The sequence below is a fragment of the Crassostrea angulata genome, chromosome 2, assembly GCF_025612915.1.
Source record: "Crassostrea angulata isolate pt1a10 chromosome 2, ASM2561291v2, whole genome shotgun sequence".
Classification (NCBI taxonomy): domain Eukaryota; kingdom Metazoa; phylum Mollusca; class Bivalvia; order Ostreida; family Ostreidae; genus Magallana; species Magallana angulata.
This window is the reverse complement of record NC_069112.1, coordinates 35,786,842-35,804,875: the sequence shown is the minus strand read 5'-3', so window position 1 is coordinate 35,804,875 and position 18,034 is coordinate 35,786,842. Positions and strand designations below refer to the sequence as shown.

Genomic DNA, 18,034 nt, shown 5'->3' with positions numbered 1-18,034 from the left:
GGATTTAGTACATGTATTATCAGTGTCCTCAGGCTCTTTGGCATTTTGGATATAAGTAACCTCAACCAAATATGTGACGTCATACGCAAGTCCGTCAGTTTTCTCGAAAAAAAATCACAAACTTCCATCTCCCCTTGCTAGCAATATCATGTGCGCTGGTGCTGAGACCCAAGCAGCGGATGCTGTCCCCATGCGGAAAGGATGGGGTTTGTAGGATTGGTTGTTTAACCCCAATTTTTTGAGTGCTAAATTAAAAACGGATGCAACTTGGTACCTAGTGAATGGTCTTCCTGAAAGGCGGCAAAAAATGCCCCCTGTTTGGTGAGTCTTTCCTGCATGAATGATTGAACTATGCGTAAGGGACATATGGGCAGTAGTGTAAGGGATAGCGATATACTTGAACCTTTTCCTTCCTGGTCAGTTTTTGAATGTCTAAGAAAAATGTGCACAGTATTGTTATTTGGGAGATAGATTACATTACTCCTATGCTTTAGGCATCTTTTTATAAATGAAAAAAAAAAATAATATTTTACATTTCAACAGAAAATAACATATATATTGCCGTTCTCATTGTTCATGCTTCTTTTAAAAAAACACTTGAAGAATTTGATATTTTGATTGGGTAGCGTCTTTGCACCCCCTCTCTTAATTCTTGTAATTGATTTTTTATCCCTAACTTTAATATTTGAATTAGAAACACGCAAAACCTTAACCGACTTTGAAAACAGAAAAAAAAAAATATTGTTTTTCTGTAAACACATTTTACCATTATTGCTTAAATATGAAACAACGCAAACGTTTTGATATAAATGTGCTTTTTTTTTTTCATGTGCATGTATTTGTTAAAAGAGCCTACATTTTTTCTTAATTTAACTATTAGTGTCCACTTTGAAGTTATTTTAGGGTTTCATAACACGACTATATTATTAAAGTCTGTCTTCAAATAAACTTCCTTGTTGCATTTAAAAAGAAGATATCAGCCAACTGGTCTTGATTCTTAAAATGGATACCTAATATTATATTTAATGGTAAGATTTTTAGGATATATATTGTTTTTTATTTAATTCAATGAATAGATTGCAAGCCTTAACACTTATATGTACGGTGATGATACGCTTAAATCTTATTTTTTTACCTTATACTTGCAAATTCGAAAGCGATATTTCTGTATTATGTGTTTTCGTTTAAATCATCGCATCGTTCTCAACTAGCCTATGCGTTTCAGTTTTTGAATAATGCTACAATTAGGAAAATTCTGATATAACACATATTTGTAATCTATTTCTTACAATATCAAGTGGCAAGATTAACATTTTAGTATACTGATAAAAAAAAAAACCCAACAAACAAACATAATTCTTATTAGTCAATGATTTATACTATACTCTGTCCCAAGATATTTTGGATTCACATTTGGCTTAATTGCTTGATATTTATAAATACCTCAGGATTCAAACGATGTTCATTCAAAAGTATAAAAACATTCCAAGATTTCTCAGTCAAAACGCCCCTGTTAGCTTATCAGGTTTCAATACAATGCAAAAAAAATGTGATGTCTACGGAGATTTTGTATTGCAGCAAGCCCGGATGATAACGTTAAAAAATTGCGCGATGTATTCCGAGTGTATTCCGAATGGAGAAAGAATGTAAACATTCACCATTATAAATCTCCGTAAGGAATCTTTTTTCGTTCCTGTGAATTTTTCCGAGTGAAAGATGTTAATGTGTCAATGAAATTATCTTGGAAAATATCCCTTTCAACTATTTCAATTGCACTTCTTTCACAGGTAAGTGTATTTTTATTAAAAATCATCCAAATGTGCTGCATGAATATCTTGGGACAGACTATAATATGGTTGTAAAAGTGGAGTTAAAAGAAGCAAAACAGGTCATAATTGCATACTTTGTGCACTGTGTACCTTTTATCAAAGATGTGAATATTCAGCTTGAATGAATCACCAAGTAGATCTAAAGCATTTTTCTATTTTTTTTAATATTAATTGATCAAATTTGCCTAAATTATTGTAACTGTCGCAAACATTAATTTGAAGACTTATGTTTTTTTTTTTTATGTAAATATACTATAAATTGATTTGTTAGTATAACCATACCTTGTTTATTGATGAAAGTTACGAAATGAGCCGAAATTTTTCGAATTATATCTACATATAGTAAGAATATCTATGTGTATTTGGAAAGAAGAAAAAAGATAACCCACTAATAAATATTGAGAGTTTTGTATTTATAAAATCTCTTCTTTTTTATCAAAATAAAGTTGTTTCTTTCAAATAATATGATTATACTGAATATTAATCATCGACATATTTTTCTAATTATACATTAGTTTCTGGTCTCTTTCATAAGTTGGGTAGGTATGCGTCTTTTCCATAAAAAAGACATCATTGAATAGAACAAGTTGTATAATAAGGAAGTTTGTTTTCAGTAGAATATGAGTAAGAAACATGTTAATGGGTACTCTTATTTCGTTGTCAAAAATACACACTTAATGCAATTTTTTAACTAATGTAACAGGCTGGGAACAATTAGCATAACAAAAGCGACATTCCTCTTAAACAATACATGTTTTTTTTCTTAAAATCAAAGAACATTTTTTTTTTCTTTTGTTTTTATGAAATTTTAAACGATACTTTTTTTTTTTTAATTATGGATTTACTTTAGGTGCAAAAGTGCACATCAATACTGGATATAATTTTTGTAGATTAAAAGATCATTTCATTCAATGCTTATCAATCAATTCAGTTTTTAAACGTAATATATCAGGGTTTTTTACATCAGTAGAAGGAAAACAAATTGTGTCTAAACAAAAAATTGATAATTTTTATACTTAAAATGAAAAAGAAATATCACATGTGTGAGTTCACTGGGTTGCATTAACATTTTAAGTTACCAAAGTCGGTCAGTAGATTCAAGAGAAACGTTAAACAAGTGGTCGAAAAGAAAAAAAAAACTACGTCTTAGTTTATTTTTATTATATTTTTAATGCATTCTATAGTTCTTTGGTAAGAAGGAACACTTATAACATAAAGGCGTAAACAAAGAAGACAACAACTTTCTCCCGTCCTGTTAAATGATTATACTTGGTAATTAATAATTAAGTCTCATTTGTTTTTAGATTCAAGTTTAAAAACGATGCACATGTTTAACTTTTGTGTGTTGCTGCAAGCAACACGTGCTTTTTGCTTTAGTAAGTAGATTTTATATATTTATGTTTATTATATTTTTGGTTCTTGGTATGTTTTAATTAATCCATAATTCTACATGTACGTATTACTCGTTTTATTTAAAATTGTCATAAATAGATACTTAGTAAGACAGCATAAAACTAGTTCAATCATTGAAAACACATATCAATACGTTGAATGTGTATTCAAATATTTCATGGTATTCTGTAATATGTATATGTGGCTTATGCTTGAAGAGAATATTGCACTTGGCAAACCTACTTGGCAAGAACATCCTTGGCCAGACGACAGATTCTATCATGGTAATAATGCTGTTGACGGTTTGTACTCTGATCGATCGTTACAAGGAGATCAATGTACAACATCAGCCAATAACAAAAGCACCGCTACATGGAGAGTCGACCTTGGTAGTGTGGTCAGCATCAGTCACATCGATATTTACTATAGGACTGATAATAAACCAGGTATGACTTAAAATTATGTATCGTAAAATTTACAATACACATGTAACTTGATAACAAATCGTAGAGGAAAGTTAAACGTATCAATAAACAAATAAAGGACATAATGATACGTCAAACACGAGCTTGATAAAAATAATTCCAATCAAATACTTATATATTCTATATAAAGAGCCAACAGTACACAAATCAAGAATGGCAGGATTTTATTTGTACGTTTCTAAAACAACTTCAAAGGAAGATGGCCATCTCTGTTTTCATGATAATAGCACTATTCATGGCATGTTATCAGAAGACCAGAAAATTAACTGTTCTGTCTATGGACGCTACGTCATTTACTACAACGAACGGAGACCGGATGAAGGATATCCCAATTTCTATTCGCCGTTTGCATACAATGAACTCTGTGAAGTTGAAGTCTATGGTAAGATTGGCGGAGATCATTGTCAATATTTAAAAAAAATAGTTTTTTGTAGAAACATCTTTTTTTAAAAATAGTCAAATTAATAATCATTATTAGTGTCTTGGTATTTTCAAACATCCTCTAAACTGTTACAGTAAGATCTCTAACTTATATTAGGCTGCATCGATTCTGGAGTCTATGGGAAGAACTGTACATTGATGTGTCCAGTGAACTGCAAGGAAGGAAAATGTGACATTAACACAGGCCACTGTCTCAACTGTATTCCAGGATATCAGGGACAAAACTGTTACAAAAGTATGTAAACAGAATATTTGCAAAATTAGTCCTAACATTAAAACTCGTGAAGCCATTAATTTAATTTGGATGTCCAAGTTTCCCAGTGGGCAATACACTCGCTTCTTACCGCTGCGACCCGCGTTTGATACCCTTGATCGACAGTGATTGTATGTGGTAGGGTATGGCGGTCTCTCGCTTGGACACGTGGGTTCTCACCGGGTACTTCGGCTTCCTCCCACATCAATGACCACTCGCAATAACATCTGTACCAACGAGAGATATTAATATAAGATAAAGAACTCGTTTATCAATCGTTGTTAAAAAAGTTCATAAAGCGTTGTAAAACAAATTAAGTTTTCGAAAAGTTGATTTCATTTAATATCATCAATCGAAATCACATTCAAAAAAGAAGACAAACTTCACTAAAAGAATATCCCTAAATCTGCAATGCGACCTCATGTACTGTCAAACAGTTAAATGTGACCTATGTTACATTTGAATATATTGAAATATAATGCCATCGTAAATGTCGAACGGCCTTAATTTATACAATATTTTGCAAAACCCAAATTATTCGATGTCTATCAAAAATCAACCTAATACATTTTCCTATATGCTGGGTTGCTACAGTTGGCATTAGAAAATAAAAACCCCGTAATATAATATGCGAGCGTTAATTACTCAAACGCTATTGATACTCCTATAAATAAAAATCAGGTTAGCTCTGAAGATATACCTTAGGTTTGATTAAAATATGTAATAATGTAATCAACGGATTAAGTGCAATAATTTCTTAAGTTGCCATTCAACATGCATTTATTTATTTATATATACGATTTATTAAAACAAACTGGTTAGAGTACTTCAGTGAGTGTGTACTTAGGTTACTATGTTCTTCTTTAAAAACCAGCTCATACTATCAAAGACGATAAAACCACCGGATCTGCATTTATTCTTATAATTGGCGGGATTGTCGCCTCTTTCATCATATTAATAACCACTGTTACTGTAACAATCGTGTACAAAAGGTATGTATTGACTTGATTCAAAGCAGTTGAGGAAAAGAAAAATAATTAAAATTTGCTCTGATATTTTTACTTAATGCATGATTGTATACTATAAATGTTTGTTTGGTGTATGGCTTTTAAACATTTAATTCACGTGTTATTTAAATACAATTTTGAATTTACAAGTAGCCTTCTATGTTTTAGGCAATAATAATTCTACCTTAAACAACATAAAAATGTCACAAGGAAACTAAGACATTCAAACTTTCTGAGGCCGAAGCTGTTTTATGAAACTACAGTGTACCTGATATTTTTTTTTGATTTAATGAAAATGCATAAGTAAAACTTTTTGTTTTTTTATTAAAACATAAATAAAAATACAGTAGTATCGAGATTAAAGAAAAATATCCTATATTTGGCAAATGTTATAATGTATTGGAATGAGTTTTATATGTATAAAAGGACTAAAAGTACCAAGGGAAACAATGAGGAAACAAAACGCAAAGAGGAAAGTTTGACGATAACAAGACCGAAAGGTAGGAAAACTTGCGGTTTTTTTACTAGAGAAATTTATCTTTTCCGAGTTAAACATTTCTGCCGACAAGTATGAAGAATCCAATTAAATTATCAAATCAAAGGGCATATACAACTTTTATAAATCACCTATATTTTTCCTCACTAGATTTATTTGATGTTGTCATTTAAATCAGTAAGTAAAAACAAAATGTTTTCAATTGTATTTTTACAATTTGAGATTACAACTCCATTATCCTTTAAAAAAAGGTAACTTTACACAAAAAGAAAAAGAATACAATAAAATTGTAATAAAATAAAACAACGAATAGAAACAAAGAGCTTGATTGGTTTTAATTCCCCCCTTATTTTTCTGTATAGCAATGTTAATTTACAATCATGAGATCTGTATACAATTGGTTATGACTTTTCATGTAACTCTTTTATTATCAGATCATTATAAATTGTCTATTTTTCACAAACATATTTCAAAGGTTTCATAAAATCAGACTTACATATGATTTTGTTGCCTTCAAATCTTTTATTTTGAATTTTAAAAAAAAGTTTTAATGCTCAAGACGCAAATTCAAATTAACGGAATAAAATATATAATAATGATTAGATACATGTATATTTGTGCTTACAAATTCTCACAAAGCCAACATCCGCCTTCTACACGCACATTCAATTAGAAATTAAAGCATTCAGATTTGAAAAATATCGTTAATAGTTGTCTTTTTTAAAATGCATAATTATATATTTTTTTAAGGTTTTCCAAAATCAAGGCTTCATTCGTCTATCACATGTCTTAAAATTGACATAGAAGATGGTCTTGCTCAGCCAGGGTTTTCCAAATCATTTAGCAAAGACGTTGAACAAACACAGAAAGTTAGCCAGAGCAAGAAAATAGATGACGATGTCGATATCGACGAAAAAATACACGAGGAAAACCCGTATGGAGATTTGTATGTAAATGAAAAACCAATCCCTGATATTGCAGTAGCTAACTTGGGAAATGTAATTGAGGAGAATTCAAAAAATGAAGATGACGAGTTTAAGAAGAATTATTCGGTATGTAAATGCACATTGCACTTGTAAATGCAATTAAATTCATAAAAACTACAGAAACGCAGAATTTACATCATTCAAACGCATTATATATATATGTTTATAATGAATATCCAGTTCTTAATGAAACACACGATCATTTATTTCTGAATAAGTGTCTTAAAATTAATAATAATAATAATCAGTGTTTAAATAAATTTTGCTAGCTATTGCTTTTTTAAGCTTGGTTACAAAAAACTTTGTTTGAATATTATGATTTAAATTCATAGTGACTTGGAGTCATTTGATTTTTTTATATACACATATGTAATCAGACACAGGGCAACCTTTATATATATATATATATATATATATATATATATAGCACAGAGAAATTCACTTTTGTTGGAGCTCCACCTTCCACCCCGACCGAGGCTTGAACTCACGACCTCTGGAACCCATTCTCCTAGCAGTGAGCGGCAACCGCGCTCCCCACTCGGCTATCTAGGCAAGACAAAAAATCTTGCTTTCGATAACGAACAGAACCTAGCACGCTGGCCGCGCACTACACAGTAGCTTGAGATACAGGTGGAATACAGTTAAACGGCAATTTGTAGAGGATCGGAACGATACACATTGCACAGATACAAACATATACAATAAGCACAAATATTGCAATAACTCTGAAATTGACATGTACCTGCCCATAGTGAATGCTAGTCACTGCTAGGAGAATGGGTTCCAGAGGTCGTGAGTTCAAGCCTCGGTCGGGGCGGAAGGTCGAGCTCCAACAAAAGTGAATTTTTCTGCCTTATATTATTACTTATTAGGTTAGTTACTGACTCACTACGGAAATATATTGGGTTGATCAATCTCATAGATGGCGAGGCGAAGCCGAGCCGTCTATGAGATTGATCAACCCAATATATTTCCGTAGTGAGTCAGTAACTTACCTAATAAGTGTTTTGTTTTCCCGAGGACTATCAACCGACATATTTATTCACAAATACGTAAAGCTATGTATACTGGTATACAAGATGCCTAACATCTCGTCCAATTTAACTCATTTAAACTCTTCAAAATTTTCAATCTCACCTTTCAAATATTCTTTAAAAATCCTTGCTTCACCCATGTTTACTTACAATGTTTTGTTGCTATTCAGTTTTAAATGTTTTCTCCCTTTCCTCTGCAGAGATTTGAGCAAATTTCGACGCTGCCATTTTGTTCTGCTCCAGACAAAACAATGTGACGTCAATATTCTAAGGGCAACTACTGTGGAATCATTAGATTTCGTGGTGGCTCAATTTTCGTGGAATTCGTGGGTACCTCTCATCCACGAATTAACATCCTCCACGAATTATTAAATTATGGCAATAAAGTCATATTTCCTCCGTAGGTTTAAAAGAATACACGAAATTACGTCCCCACGATCCTGTAAAATTTAAGCAATCCACGAAAATTGGCCCCCACGAAATTTAATGATTCCACAGTACTCTAATTTTAAAGAATTTCAAAGGGCAACTACTCCAAATACTTTAAGAACTTACGGCATGCGGTTTATGTATTAAATACTATGAAATGTCGAAATGAGTAAGCGAAGCGTCGACCAATGACGGCCATATTGCCTAATATTATTTCTCACAGAACAAATATAGAGATATATGAGGCAATCACGTGCTACGTTTAAACCAATGAAAATGTGACATTTCAGTCCAAGGGAAAACAAATATCTATATCATTCACTATGGGCAGGTACATGTCAATTTGAGAGTTATTGCAATGTTTGTGCTTATATATATATAAATACATACCAGACTTTATTATACGGCGAGAGGTATCCCTGTGATATCGGAAAACTTCCTGAAAATCTCACAAAGAACAGATTCAAAACGACATTTCCATGTAAGTATAAACTGTCTTTTAAATAGATAACATCAAAATACATAAACTAAATTGTCAATTAACTAAAAAGAACAAACTAACAATGAAAGAAAGGACTAAGTGCGGTTTTATGCATTTTTTGCCCCCAAAGTCAAAGTTTTAGAAAGAGCTTTAAAAATAAGGTGAAAGATAGTTAAAATCATATTGGAAATAAAGGTGTTAAAGGTTATCCCCACAGTGACGTCATAAAGTAGAAACGACGTCATGAAGATTGCATTATTTTGATAAATTGATGTGTTTTTTTAACAAAATATGGGTGTTTTCCGATGGTTTTTCGACTGGGAAACATCGAGCGCAGGCTTGCTCAAGTACAATTTTTTAGTATAATGTGTATAACTATCTGAGGAGAAAAATATGTTAAAATCGCACTTGAGCAGACCTGCGCTCTATACTTCCGAATGCAAAATATACAGCAAAAATGAGAATATTTTCATTTGTTTGCAAATTTGCGGGAAATATGTCATTTTGGTGACGTCATAGATAAAAAGTGAATGAGCAATGATGACTAAAATCAAGATTAAAGTTATAGGCATCCTTCATGCAATGATTTTTGAAGATTTTATTTTTATACGACACTATTTAAAAATTGGTTGAAATAGGGGGCAGATATTTGACCATACTGCACATAGTCCTTTCATTATTGATCAAACAATGAACCTTTTAGATGACCATTCAAGAGTAAAACTGGTAAACAAAGAGTCGGACTACATCAATGCAAATTATATTGACGTAAGTGTGATTAAGTAATGAAATCTAATAATCGCCAAAATCAATCTAATGAAACACAGTTTGCTTTACCTATAAATGTTTCAAAGCTCGTTCTGCGTTTCAAAGGGTATTTACCAAGAAAATCGCTACATCGCAACACAAGGTAATTATTTATGACTATTATCTTAATATTATTTCATAAATTATAAATTTAATTTTCTTGTGAAATGTAAGTATATCTTTTTAACAGGCCCAACTCAAAACACGGTTGGAGACTTTTGGTTAATGGTTTGGCAAGAACATGTAGAACAAATTGTCATGCTTACGAATCTCATTGAAGGGTCAAAGGTAATAAGTGGCATTAACTATTTCCCTTTCTTTCTTTCTGTTTTTCTTCATGCACTACTAACTGTAAAAGTAATGTATTTTCTTTAAAATGACTTTTAATTTTGTAGAAAAAATGTTACCAGTATTGGCCAGATTTAGAAGAAGCCATGGCCTGTGACATGTTAACATTACATACAGATAGAGAACGACACTACGCTTGTTACAGCATCCGTGTACTGCGATTGACGAATATTAAACAGGTTTGATTTTCTTAAAACTTTGACTGTATCTGTATATATACAATCGTATCTCTAAAAGGGTGTTTTCTTTCTATAGAAACAAATAGAGAATATCGGCATAAATAAAACCATTGTAAGGTTCGGTATTTTCAACAATATTTTCAAATATTGTTAAAGCGGTAATGTTATATGTTTATTCAACGTTGATAACACAATAGCAGAAATAATCTTTATTCTCTTTATTCTGGCGATTAAAAAAGTAATTATTAGTGTTTTCTCATGCTGCGAAAACTCACCGCAGCGAAGTTTTTGTGAGTAAAGAAAATGATTCAAACACCAATATTGAGATGAGATATGTCTTTTATTGCAAATGACAAAAGCAATCGAAAAAAAATTGTATCAAATAAGGAATCAATCTCTAAGCTATTTTCACAATGCAAAGAAAACTTATCGATATACTGATTCCCCTATATTTACATTTTTGTTTAAGTTATTTAGAATATGAAATTAGTCTAAAACGTCCCGTTGAAGCGACGATGGTTCTTCATTCATGACAGATACTATTACGTTAAATGCTAAATCAACTGCTTAGCTGAAAAACGAAATGAAATGTTTATTTTGCACGATTCAATGAACTATAATGTAAATGCAAATGTTCGTAATACGAACCATTTTTTTCGGATATTAAGTAAGATTTTTCAAACATTGCTGAGGAATAAAGACTTTTTAATCTCTAAATATCTTTCTAAACATTTGAAATTAAGATGACGATTTTTAAATCAATATATTCAGGGGAATGAGTGTAGAACAATCACACAGTATCATTACACCGCCTGGCCGGATCACGGTACACCCAATCCGCTTTGTCTCTTGATGTTCCACAACCACGTGACAAGAACGAAATTAAGCCAGTTAAAGGTTCCTACTTTAGTCCACTGCAGGTAATTCCCGTTTTAATTTCGAAGATATCTTTTCAGCACATTTGCTTAATTGCGTGACATTTATAAATACGTCATTGTTCTAACGACGTGCATTCAATAGTATGGAAAAATTCAAAGTTTTCTTCTGAAAACGCTCCCCTTTTGCTTTTTAGCTCACCTGAGCTGAAAGCTCAAGTGAGCTATTCTGATCACATTTTGTCCGTCGTCCGTCTGTCCGTCCGTCTGTCTGTCCGTCTGTCCGTCTGTAAACTTTTTACATTTTGAACTTCTTCTCTTAAACCTCTTATCCAATTTCAACCAAATTTGGCACAAAGCATCCTTATGGGAGGGCGAATATAAATTGCAGAAATAAAAGTCCGATCTGTATTCAAAGCGGAGAAAACCTTGAAACTGTAGAAAAAGGGGGGTGCATTTTTAAAAATCTTCTTCTCAAGAACTACCGAGTTAATCTTAACGTAATTTAGCATAAATCATCCTTAGGGAAAGGAAAATATAAATTGCAAAAATTATAGGCGATTTCTGTTCCAAATTTGAGATAATTGCGAAAATACTTATAAAGAATGGCTCGTTATTCCATATATCGTAGACTGGCAATTCATTGCGATAGACTGGTCTTATGACAGGCATCGCCAGTCTACCGCATCTCGAAAACGAGGTTCTTTGTTTGAAGCTGGCAGTTTGTTGTGCAACAGTTCACGTGCGAATATAATCTATGAAACATGGAAATAACATTGGTGCCGATTATTGTGAAGTAAATTGAGGTTAAATATTTCAACGCGTTGTCATTTTCACTTGTGATGGTGGTTTTAGCTTGTTTTCATTTTTTCGTTTCATTTTGCTTTTTAACTTGAGAAACAATCGCCTTGTATTTGGAATATAGACTTCGGTAAATGTTTACCTGCGAAAATGATAAAATCTGATGCATTAGCAATGTACTAAAGTGCATTTCCCTCTGTTTTTATTGTTTATTAATTAATTTTCTAATTGTTCCAACAAGGATCAAACAAGTGTGTTGGTATTAGCTTGTTCGGATTTTCGTTTCGTTTTCATTATTTACGCTTTTAAACCTGGAAACTATCGTCTACAGGTATTTCGTGATTTTTACGTATCAATTCAAACAGATACTTCGGTAAATCAAACAGTTAACTGTTTACCTGCGCAAATTAAGCAAAATCTGATGTAGGGGTACTGAAATACAATTCCTTCTATCGGTAATTCGGCATTTTCTTTTGCGTAATGGTAGATTAATGCAATAGATTTTGTTGAGATGCTCGACATTTTCTCGAGTTTATTCAGTTGAAATAGAGTTTGATATCGCTGACGGAAATATGTAGGTATATACATGTATATATATATATATGATTCATTTTGAAAAAATAAATTGCGTTCTTTATTTGTTATAGTGCATGTTTCTTGTGTTTAATTGTTTACAATTTCTATTTACTAGCCATATTTGAGTGTTTAGCTTCGAATTGTAAGCAAGATACAAAGATTTGCTCACAATTTTATGTTTGTACACAGATCTTAAAAACTAAAGATTAAAAAAGTAAAAAAATTGTCAATATTTATTAAGAAAATGTTCAAAGTCTGTTCTTCCAGAAACCAACTTTAACAACTTATTGTATTGTAAACTTAATCTTTTAGCTCACCTGAGGGTGGGGCCACAATGGGGGGGGGGGGGGGGTCGAAGTTTTACATAGGAATATATACAGTATATCTTTAAAAATCTTCTTCTCAGAAACTAATCAGCCAGAGGAAAGCTGACACTTGTGTGGATGCATCCTCAGGTAGTGTAGATTCATAGTTATGAAAATCATGACCACCTGGGGTAGGGTGGGGCCACAATGGGGGATCGAAGTTTTACATAGGAATATATACAGTATATCTTTAAAAATCTGCTTCTCAGAAACAAATCAGCCAGGAAAGCTGACACTTGTGTGGATGCATCCTCAGGTAGTGTAAATTCAAAGTTGTGAAAATCATGACCCCCGGGGGTAGGGTGGGGCCACAATGGGGGATCGAAGTTTAACATATGAATATATAGAGTAAATCTTTAAAAATCTTCTTCTCAGAAACTAATCAGCCGGCAAAGCTGAAACTTGTGTGGAAGCATTCTCAGGTAGTGTAGATTCAAAGTTGTGAAAATAATAACCTCTGGGGGTAGGTTGGGGCCACAATGGGGGATCGAAGTTTAACATATGATTATATAGAGTAAATCTTTAAAAATCTTCTTCTCAGAAACTAATTAGCTTGGAAAGCTGGCACTTGTGTGGAAGCATCCTCAAGTAGTGTAGATTCAAATTTGTGAAAATCATGACCCCTGGGGGTAGGTTTTGGGCCACAATGGGAGGTCGATGTTTTACATAGGAATAAACAGAGTAAATATTTAAAAATCTTCTTCTCAAAATCTAATCAGCCAGGAAAGCTGAAACTTGTGTGAAAGCATCCTCAGGTTGTGTAGATTCAAGGTTGTGAAAATCATGATCCTCAGGGGTAGGGTGGGGCCACAATGGGGGGTCAAAGTTTAACAAAGGGTTATATAGGGTAAATCTTTAAAAATCTTCTCAGAAACTAATCAGCCAGATGATTCTTTATAATTATTAAGACTTTGGCCCCAGGACAATTCTTTGGCCTCACGAGAAGGTTAAGAGTTTGATGTACGTTTATATCCGATATATAAACTATTGTTAAGAATCTTTTTGAGAACTGCAATACTCAACATATGATATGACTATAAAATCATCCTGTCAGAAAGGGGACTAATGATTATAAACATAAGAATATCCAGGGGAAAATGGATTTTATTTATACAGGATCTACATGTATTATTGTACATTGTCCAAATAGTTTGTATTATGACTCCATTAAGCTGATTTTATCATACCTATTGTTCCTCAGGTGAGCGATGTGGCCCATGGGCCTCTTGTTGTTCCTTTGATTTGGGTAAAAAATAATCTGTCTATGACAAAATATTGAAAGTTTTCTCCTTAATCGATTTCAATAGAACCCATTTATTAGGTTTTTGTAGTTTTGTTTCAAATTGCCCAAATATGAAGAAAACAACACATATTATATGCAATCTTATCCTCAAAATTGACAAGGGTCTGTATGAAAAATGTTTGAAACAAACATTTTTCTTTTATTAACATATTCAATAACACTATGACATATCTATATTCTGTGCTTGACGTTTGCGTACCAAATATACTCATATCGATTATTTTTTATATATATATCAATGTAGTGCTGGAATTGGAAGAACGGGAACCTATATTGCGATTGATGCTTTATACGAAGAAGGCAAACAAAAATCTAAAATTAACATTGCAGAATGCGTGAGGAAAATGCGAGAAAAGAGAATGAATATGGTCCAAACTTATGTAAACATAACCTTGTCATTGTTGTATACATGTATATCATTTAAAACATTTTGGCGGTTAGAAACGTTATAAATCTTCTTAAATATGTTGTATGTGTGCAATTATGAGCATATTAAACAATACCTATTTTCTGTGATCTTTAAAAAGAAGTATATGAAACTTTTTTCTCATTATTTTTTTTTCAAAACAGTATACTGTGCTTACAGGAACAATACAAGACAATATTTGTGACTCTGCACGAAATGTTTAAAGCCCCTGTTGGCGTTCAAACAGCAAATGAGTTCTTTCTTAAATCACAATCGGCAAACAATAAGCATCCTGCATATGTGTCATCATTACGAAAAGAGTTTCAGGTGGGTGAATAAATACGCTTATTTGTTATTTTGCAAAAAAAAATGAGAATTTTTTAACTAACAATCATAATTACTTTTGAAAATCTTTCGAAAAAAACAGATCTATCTATTTAAACAGTAAGAGTTTTTGAAAAGCAATACATCTTAAACGAGTTTCTGTAATATTTTATAGAGGCTTCTGTCGATTCGACATCAGTACTCAGAATACGATTTCAAAATGGCATTGCAGTACAAATCAGTTTCAACGTCGATTCTCCCCCGTAAGAAAAATTGTTTTGTAAATTCTTTTATTTTGATGTAAATAAAAAGAAAGAGTAATCACATCATTTATAAATTATTACTCTGTTGTTTTATTTATCGCTTTCAAAAAATGTACACTTGATACCATTTTTATGCTTTAGTTGACAAGTACGTTGTGTTCTTGCCTTCAAGTGTTCCAAAACGTGGAAACTACATTAACGCAATATTCTTGCCCGTAAGTTATTTTACTAACTTTAAAAATGAAATTAGCAAACTTAAATTTCAATATGATACTTAACAGTTATGTTTTCTCTTGTAGTCTTTAACCTGTCAGAACGCGTTTATCGCCACCCATTATCCGACCACAGGAGATTCTATAGACTTTATACGACTGATTACCGATTATGAATCTAAAGTAGTTGTTTGTATGGATCCTCTCTGCCATGTGGAGTTCGTAAGAAAATTTTACAACATCAGTTATTTAATTTGGTTTCGTTTACCTAAAAGTTACATCTGCCCAGAAATTAAATAATCATATTCGAATCTGTGGCCAACTATTGATTATACTGTTGTGTTTTTTAGGCAAATGAGTGGCTACCGACTGTAACAGAATCCAAGACTGTGTCACCCTACAAGATTAAACAACAACAAGAATTGTCAACGGGATTTAAATGCAGTAAACTTGAGATTTCAAAAGAGAAGGTTACATGCGAATTTTCTTTCTTTTTGTAACATTTGTAAAAAGGCCTGATTGCGTGGGTTTCATTTCTTTGTGACTTTATACATATTCTGATGAAGCACATATCTTTGTCATAGAGGAAGATATTTAAATTGCAATGCTAATATAATACTAATTTCATTTACTTGCTAAAATATTGAAGCTAAACATATCATATATAAAATTGAAAGGGGAATCGGTGCTCCTCTAGCCTTCTCAGTGTGGTTATCTTAAGATATTTTATATCAATACCCACTATTTTCTTTTAACAGTCGAGTGATGAAGTTTGGGTGGTTGACATAATTGAGCCAAATAGCATCCTTTCACAGGACAATCCACAGACGACATCACAAATTCTTGGTTTAGTATCCTATGTACAGAACGTTAAAACAGACAACCCGGTCACTGTCGTCAGCAGGTAGTGCTCGAAATATGATGTATAATGTGTTGATGTGTGTTATCCACATCCCTAATTGAGTAAATTGTATATCAATTGCGTCAATGAAATATGAAACTCTTCCATTCAGTCAACTGAAAGGTAACTGAAAGGTGACTGAATGGCATAGTTATGCAATTCAGTCACCTTTCCAGACTATTCAGTTAACATTCAGTTGACTGATTGGCAGAGCTTCATGCTGTGCTATCTTTTCTTTATCTGTATTCATCAAAAATGCCAAATCTGTATAAATCTAATGGGAAAGGTATGCTTTAGAATTGATTATTCAACAAAGTGTCTGATGAACAGGATTTCCTTATGGTTACAAATGCAAAAATAATCCGACCGATGTGGCTTTTTATTTGTACAGTAATTTTTTGGTATCTTATTAATATAGCTTCTGTCACCATATCCGGAACATTGCTGATCTTATGAAATAAAAACTATAATTACAATTGCATGTTCTCTTTTATTCTAAGGGATGGTGCTGCTCTATGTGGTGTCTTCTGTGCTGTATACAACCTGATACAACAACTGACAATGGACGAGGAGATAGACGTGTTCTCTGTGGTCAGACTCCTACAAACACGACGCCCTGAACTGTGCTCAACCTTGGTAATAAGAATGCTACAAGTTGTATTTTTATTCATTGTTTTCTTATAATTGGTACACACGGTAAGGATTTCATTAGAAATAATGTTGATACATGTATCTACACAATTTATTACTTTATGATGAATTACGTTTAACCTTAAAAAAGAGTCAAAGTTTCTGTCCTAAATTCATTTACTTACAGGAGGAGTACATCATGGTACACAACGCTTTGATGAAATTTTTAGATAAAAACAAGTGAACATACCATACACAACCAGTAATGTGCTACTGATACATGTAGTTACATGTACTCAGAGACCAAGAGCTATTGTTTGTTTCAAAACATTGTTAAGACAAACATTTAAGGCAAAAAAAAAAAACCTTTTAATATATGTAGCAAAAGTTCGATTTCACTTTGCTAGTTTTCGTGATTAATGCATGTGGGTTTTTTTTAATTCATTATTAATAGATTGTCTACTATAATGGTAACGCAATCAAGCCATGCATGTTATTATTTTATTATTATTATTGAACTCTTTTTATGTAATTATTTATTTAACTCGAGAGAGCTGTTAATTTTTTATTAGAAAGTGTTTGATATATTTTTATGAACACTTCTTTTGTGGTCGTTTTTTGTGGCTACATGTACAAACAGAACAAATACTATTCCATGTCTGCTTCTTTAATCTGTTTCTTCGAGTTACATAAAAAAACATCATAACAACATTCTTACACATGCATTTATATACTTGTAGTAAATACTTAATGTTTTATTTTTCTTTTGTCTTGTTATTAATTTTTTTTAAGTCAATGCTATTTTTATTGATAATAAAAGAAAAAAAAACACTTGTTTTGCAAATTTAAGGATGGGGCCGTTCAATGTTATTTGTAGTACGGCACTCTTCCGGGAAAAACAGTTCCGGTAACATTCTGCAAATAACCACAACACCAACGTTAAGTCACAATTTTAATTATATCCAATTAGTTACGAAGTTTGTTAAAAAAATACACTTCCTTATCATACCTACTCAATACTTATTTAACAAACAATTAATTCTCATATTTTACTTGTCTAAAGAACAAATAGAAAAGTATTATAATAATAAGTTCTAATGGTTCGAATCTGTTTGCGTGCACTATTGCTTGCAAATGGATTTGCCTATACTCAATATTTATTTTGCGTAACATTGAAAAAAAAATGTTCCTTGTTCATCGGAGTTCCTGGT

The 18,034-nt window shown here is 32.2% G+C and overlaps 1 protein-coding gene across 1 annotated transcript; it reads left to right on the top strand.

Annotated features, from left to right (window-relative positions):
• The first annotated feature begins 962 nt into the window (after positions 1 to 962).
• Positions 963 to 17,767, top strand: LOC128173772 (receptor-type tyrosine-protein phosphatase T-like). Its single transcript, XM_052839439.1, has 23 exons — positions 963 to 1,028; positions 3,134 to 3,205; positions 3,440 to 3,667; positions 3,837 to 4,088; positions 4,245 to 4,382; positions 5,275 to 5,392; positions 5,834 to 5,907; positions 6,654 to 6,955; positions 8,746 to 8,833; positions 9,537 to 9,601; positions 9,707 to 9,743; positions 9,831 to 9,928; positions 10,036 to 10,167; positions 10,939 to 11,087; positions 14,332 to 14,467; positions 14,674 to 14,820; positions 14,993 to 15,080; positions 15,222 to 15,295; positions 15,380 to 15,514; positions 15,643 to 15,762; positions 16,051 to 16,196; positions 16,694 to 16,829; positions 17,011 to 17,767. The coding sequence occupies exons 2-23, from the start codon at positions 3,151 to 3,153 to the stop codon at positions 17,065 to 17,067; spliced, it is 2,775 nt and encodes a 924-aa protein (XP_052695399.1). The 5' UTR covers positions 963 to 1,028; positions 3,134 to 3,150; the 3' UTR covers positions 17,068 to 17,767.
• Positions 17,768 to 18,034: the final 267 nt, after the last annotated feature.

What these genes read in the sequence shown, in the direction of transcription:
- LOC128173772 (XM_052839439.1), top strand. Translation starts at nt 3,151, where the DNA reads ATGCACATGTTTAACTTTTGTGTGTTGCTGCAAGCAACACGTGCTTTT. An exon ending in TCGCTACATCGCAACACAAG is followed by an intron (nt 9,744 to 9,830) that starts GTAATTATTTAT and finishes TCTTTTTAACAG; the next exon opens with GCCCAACTCAAAACACGGTT. An exon ending in CATTACGAAAAGAGTTTCAG is followed by an intron (nt 14,821 to 14,992) that starts GTGGGTGAATAA and finishes AATATTTTATAG; the next exon opens with AGGCTTCTGTCGATTCGACA.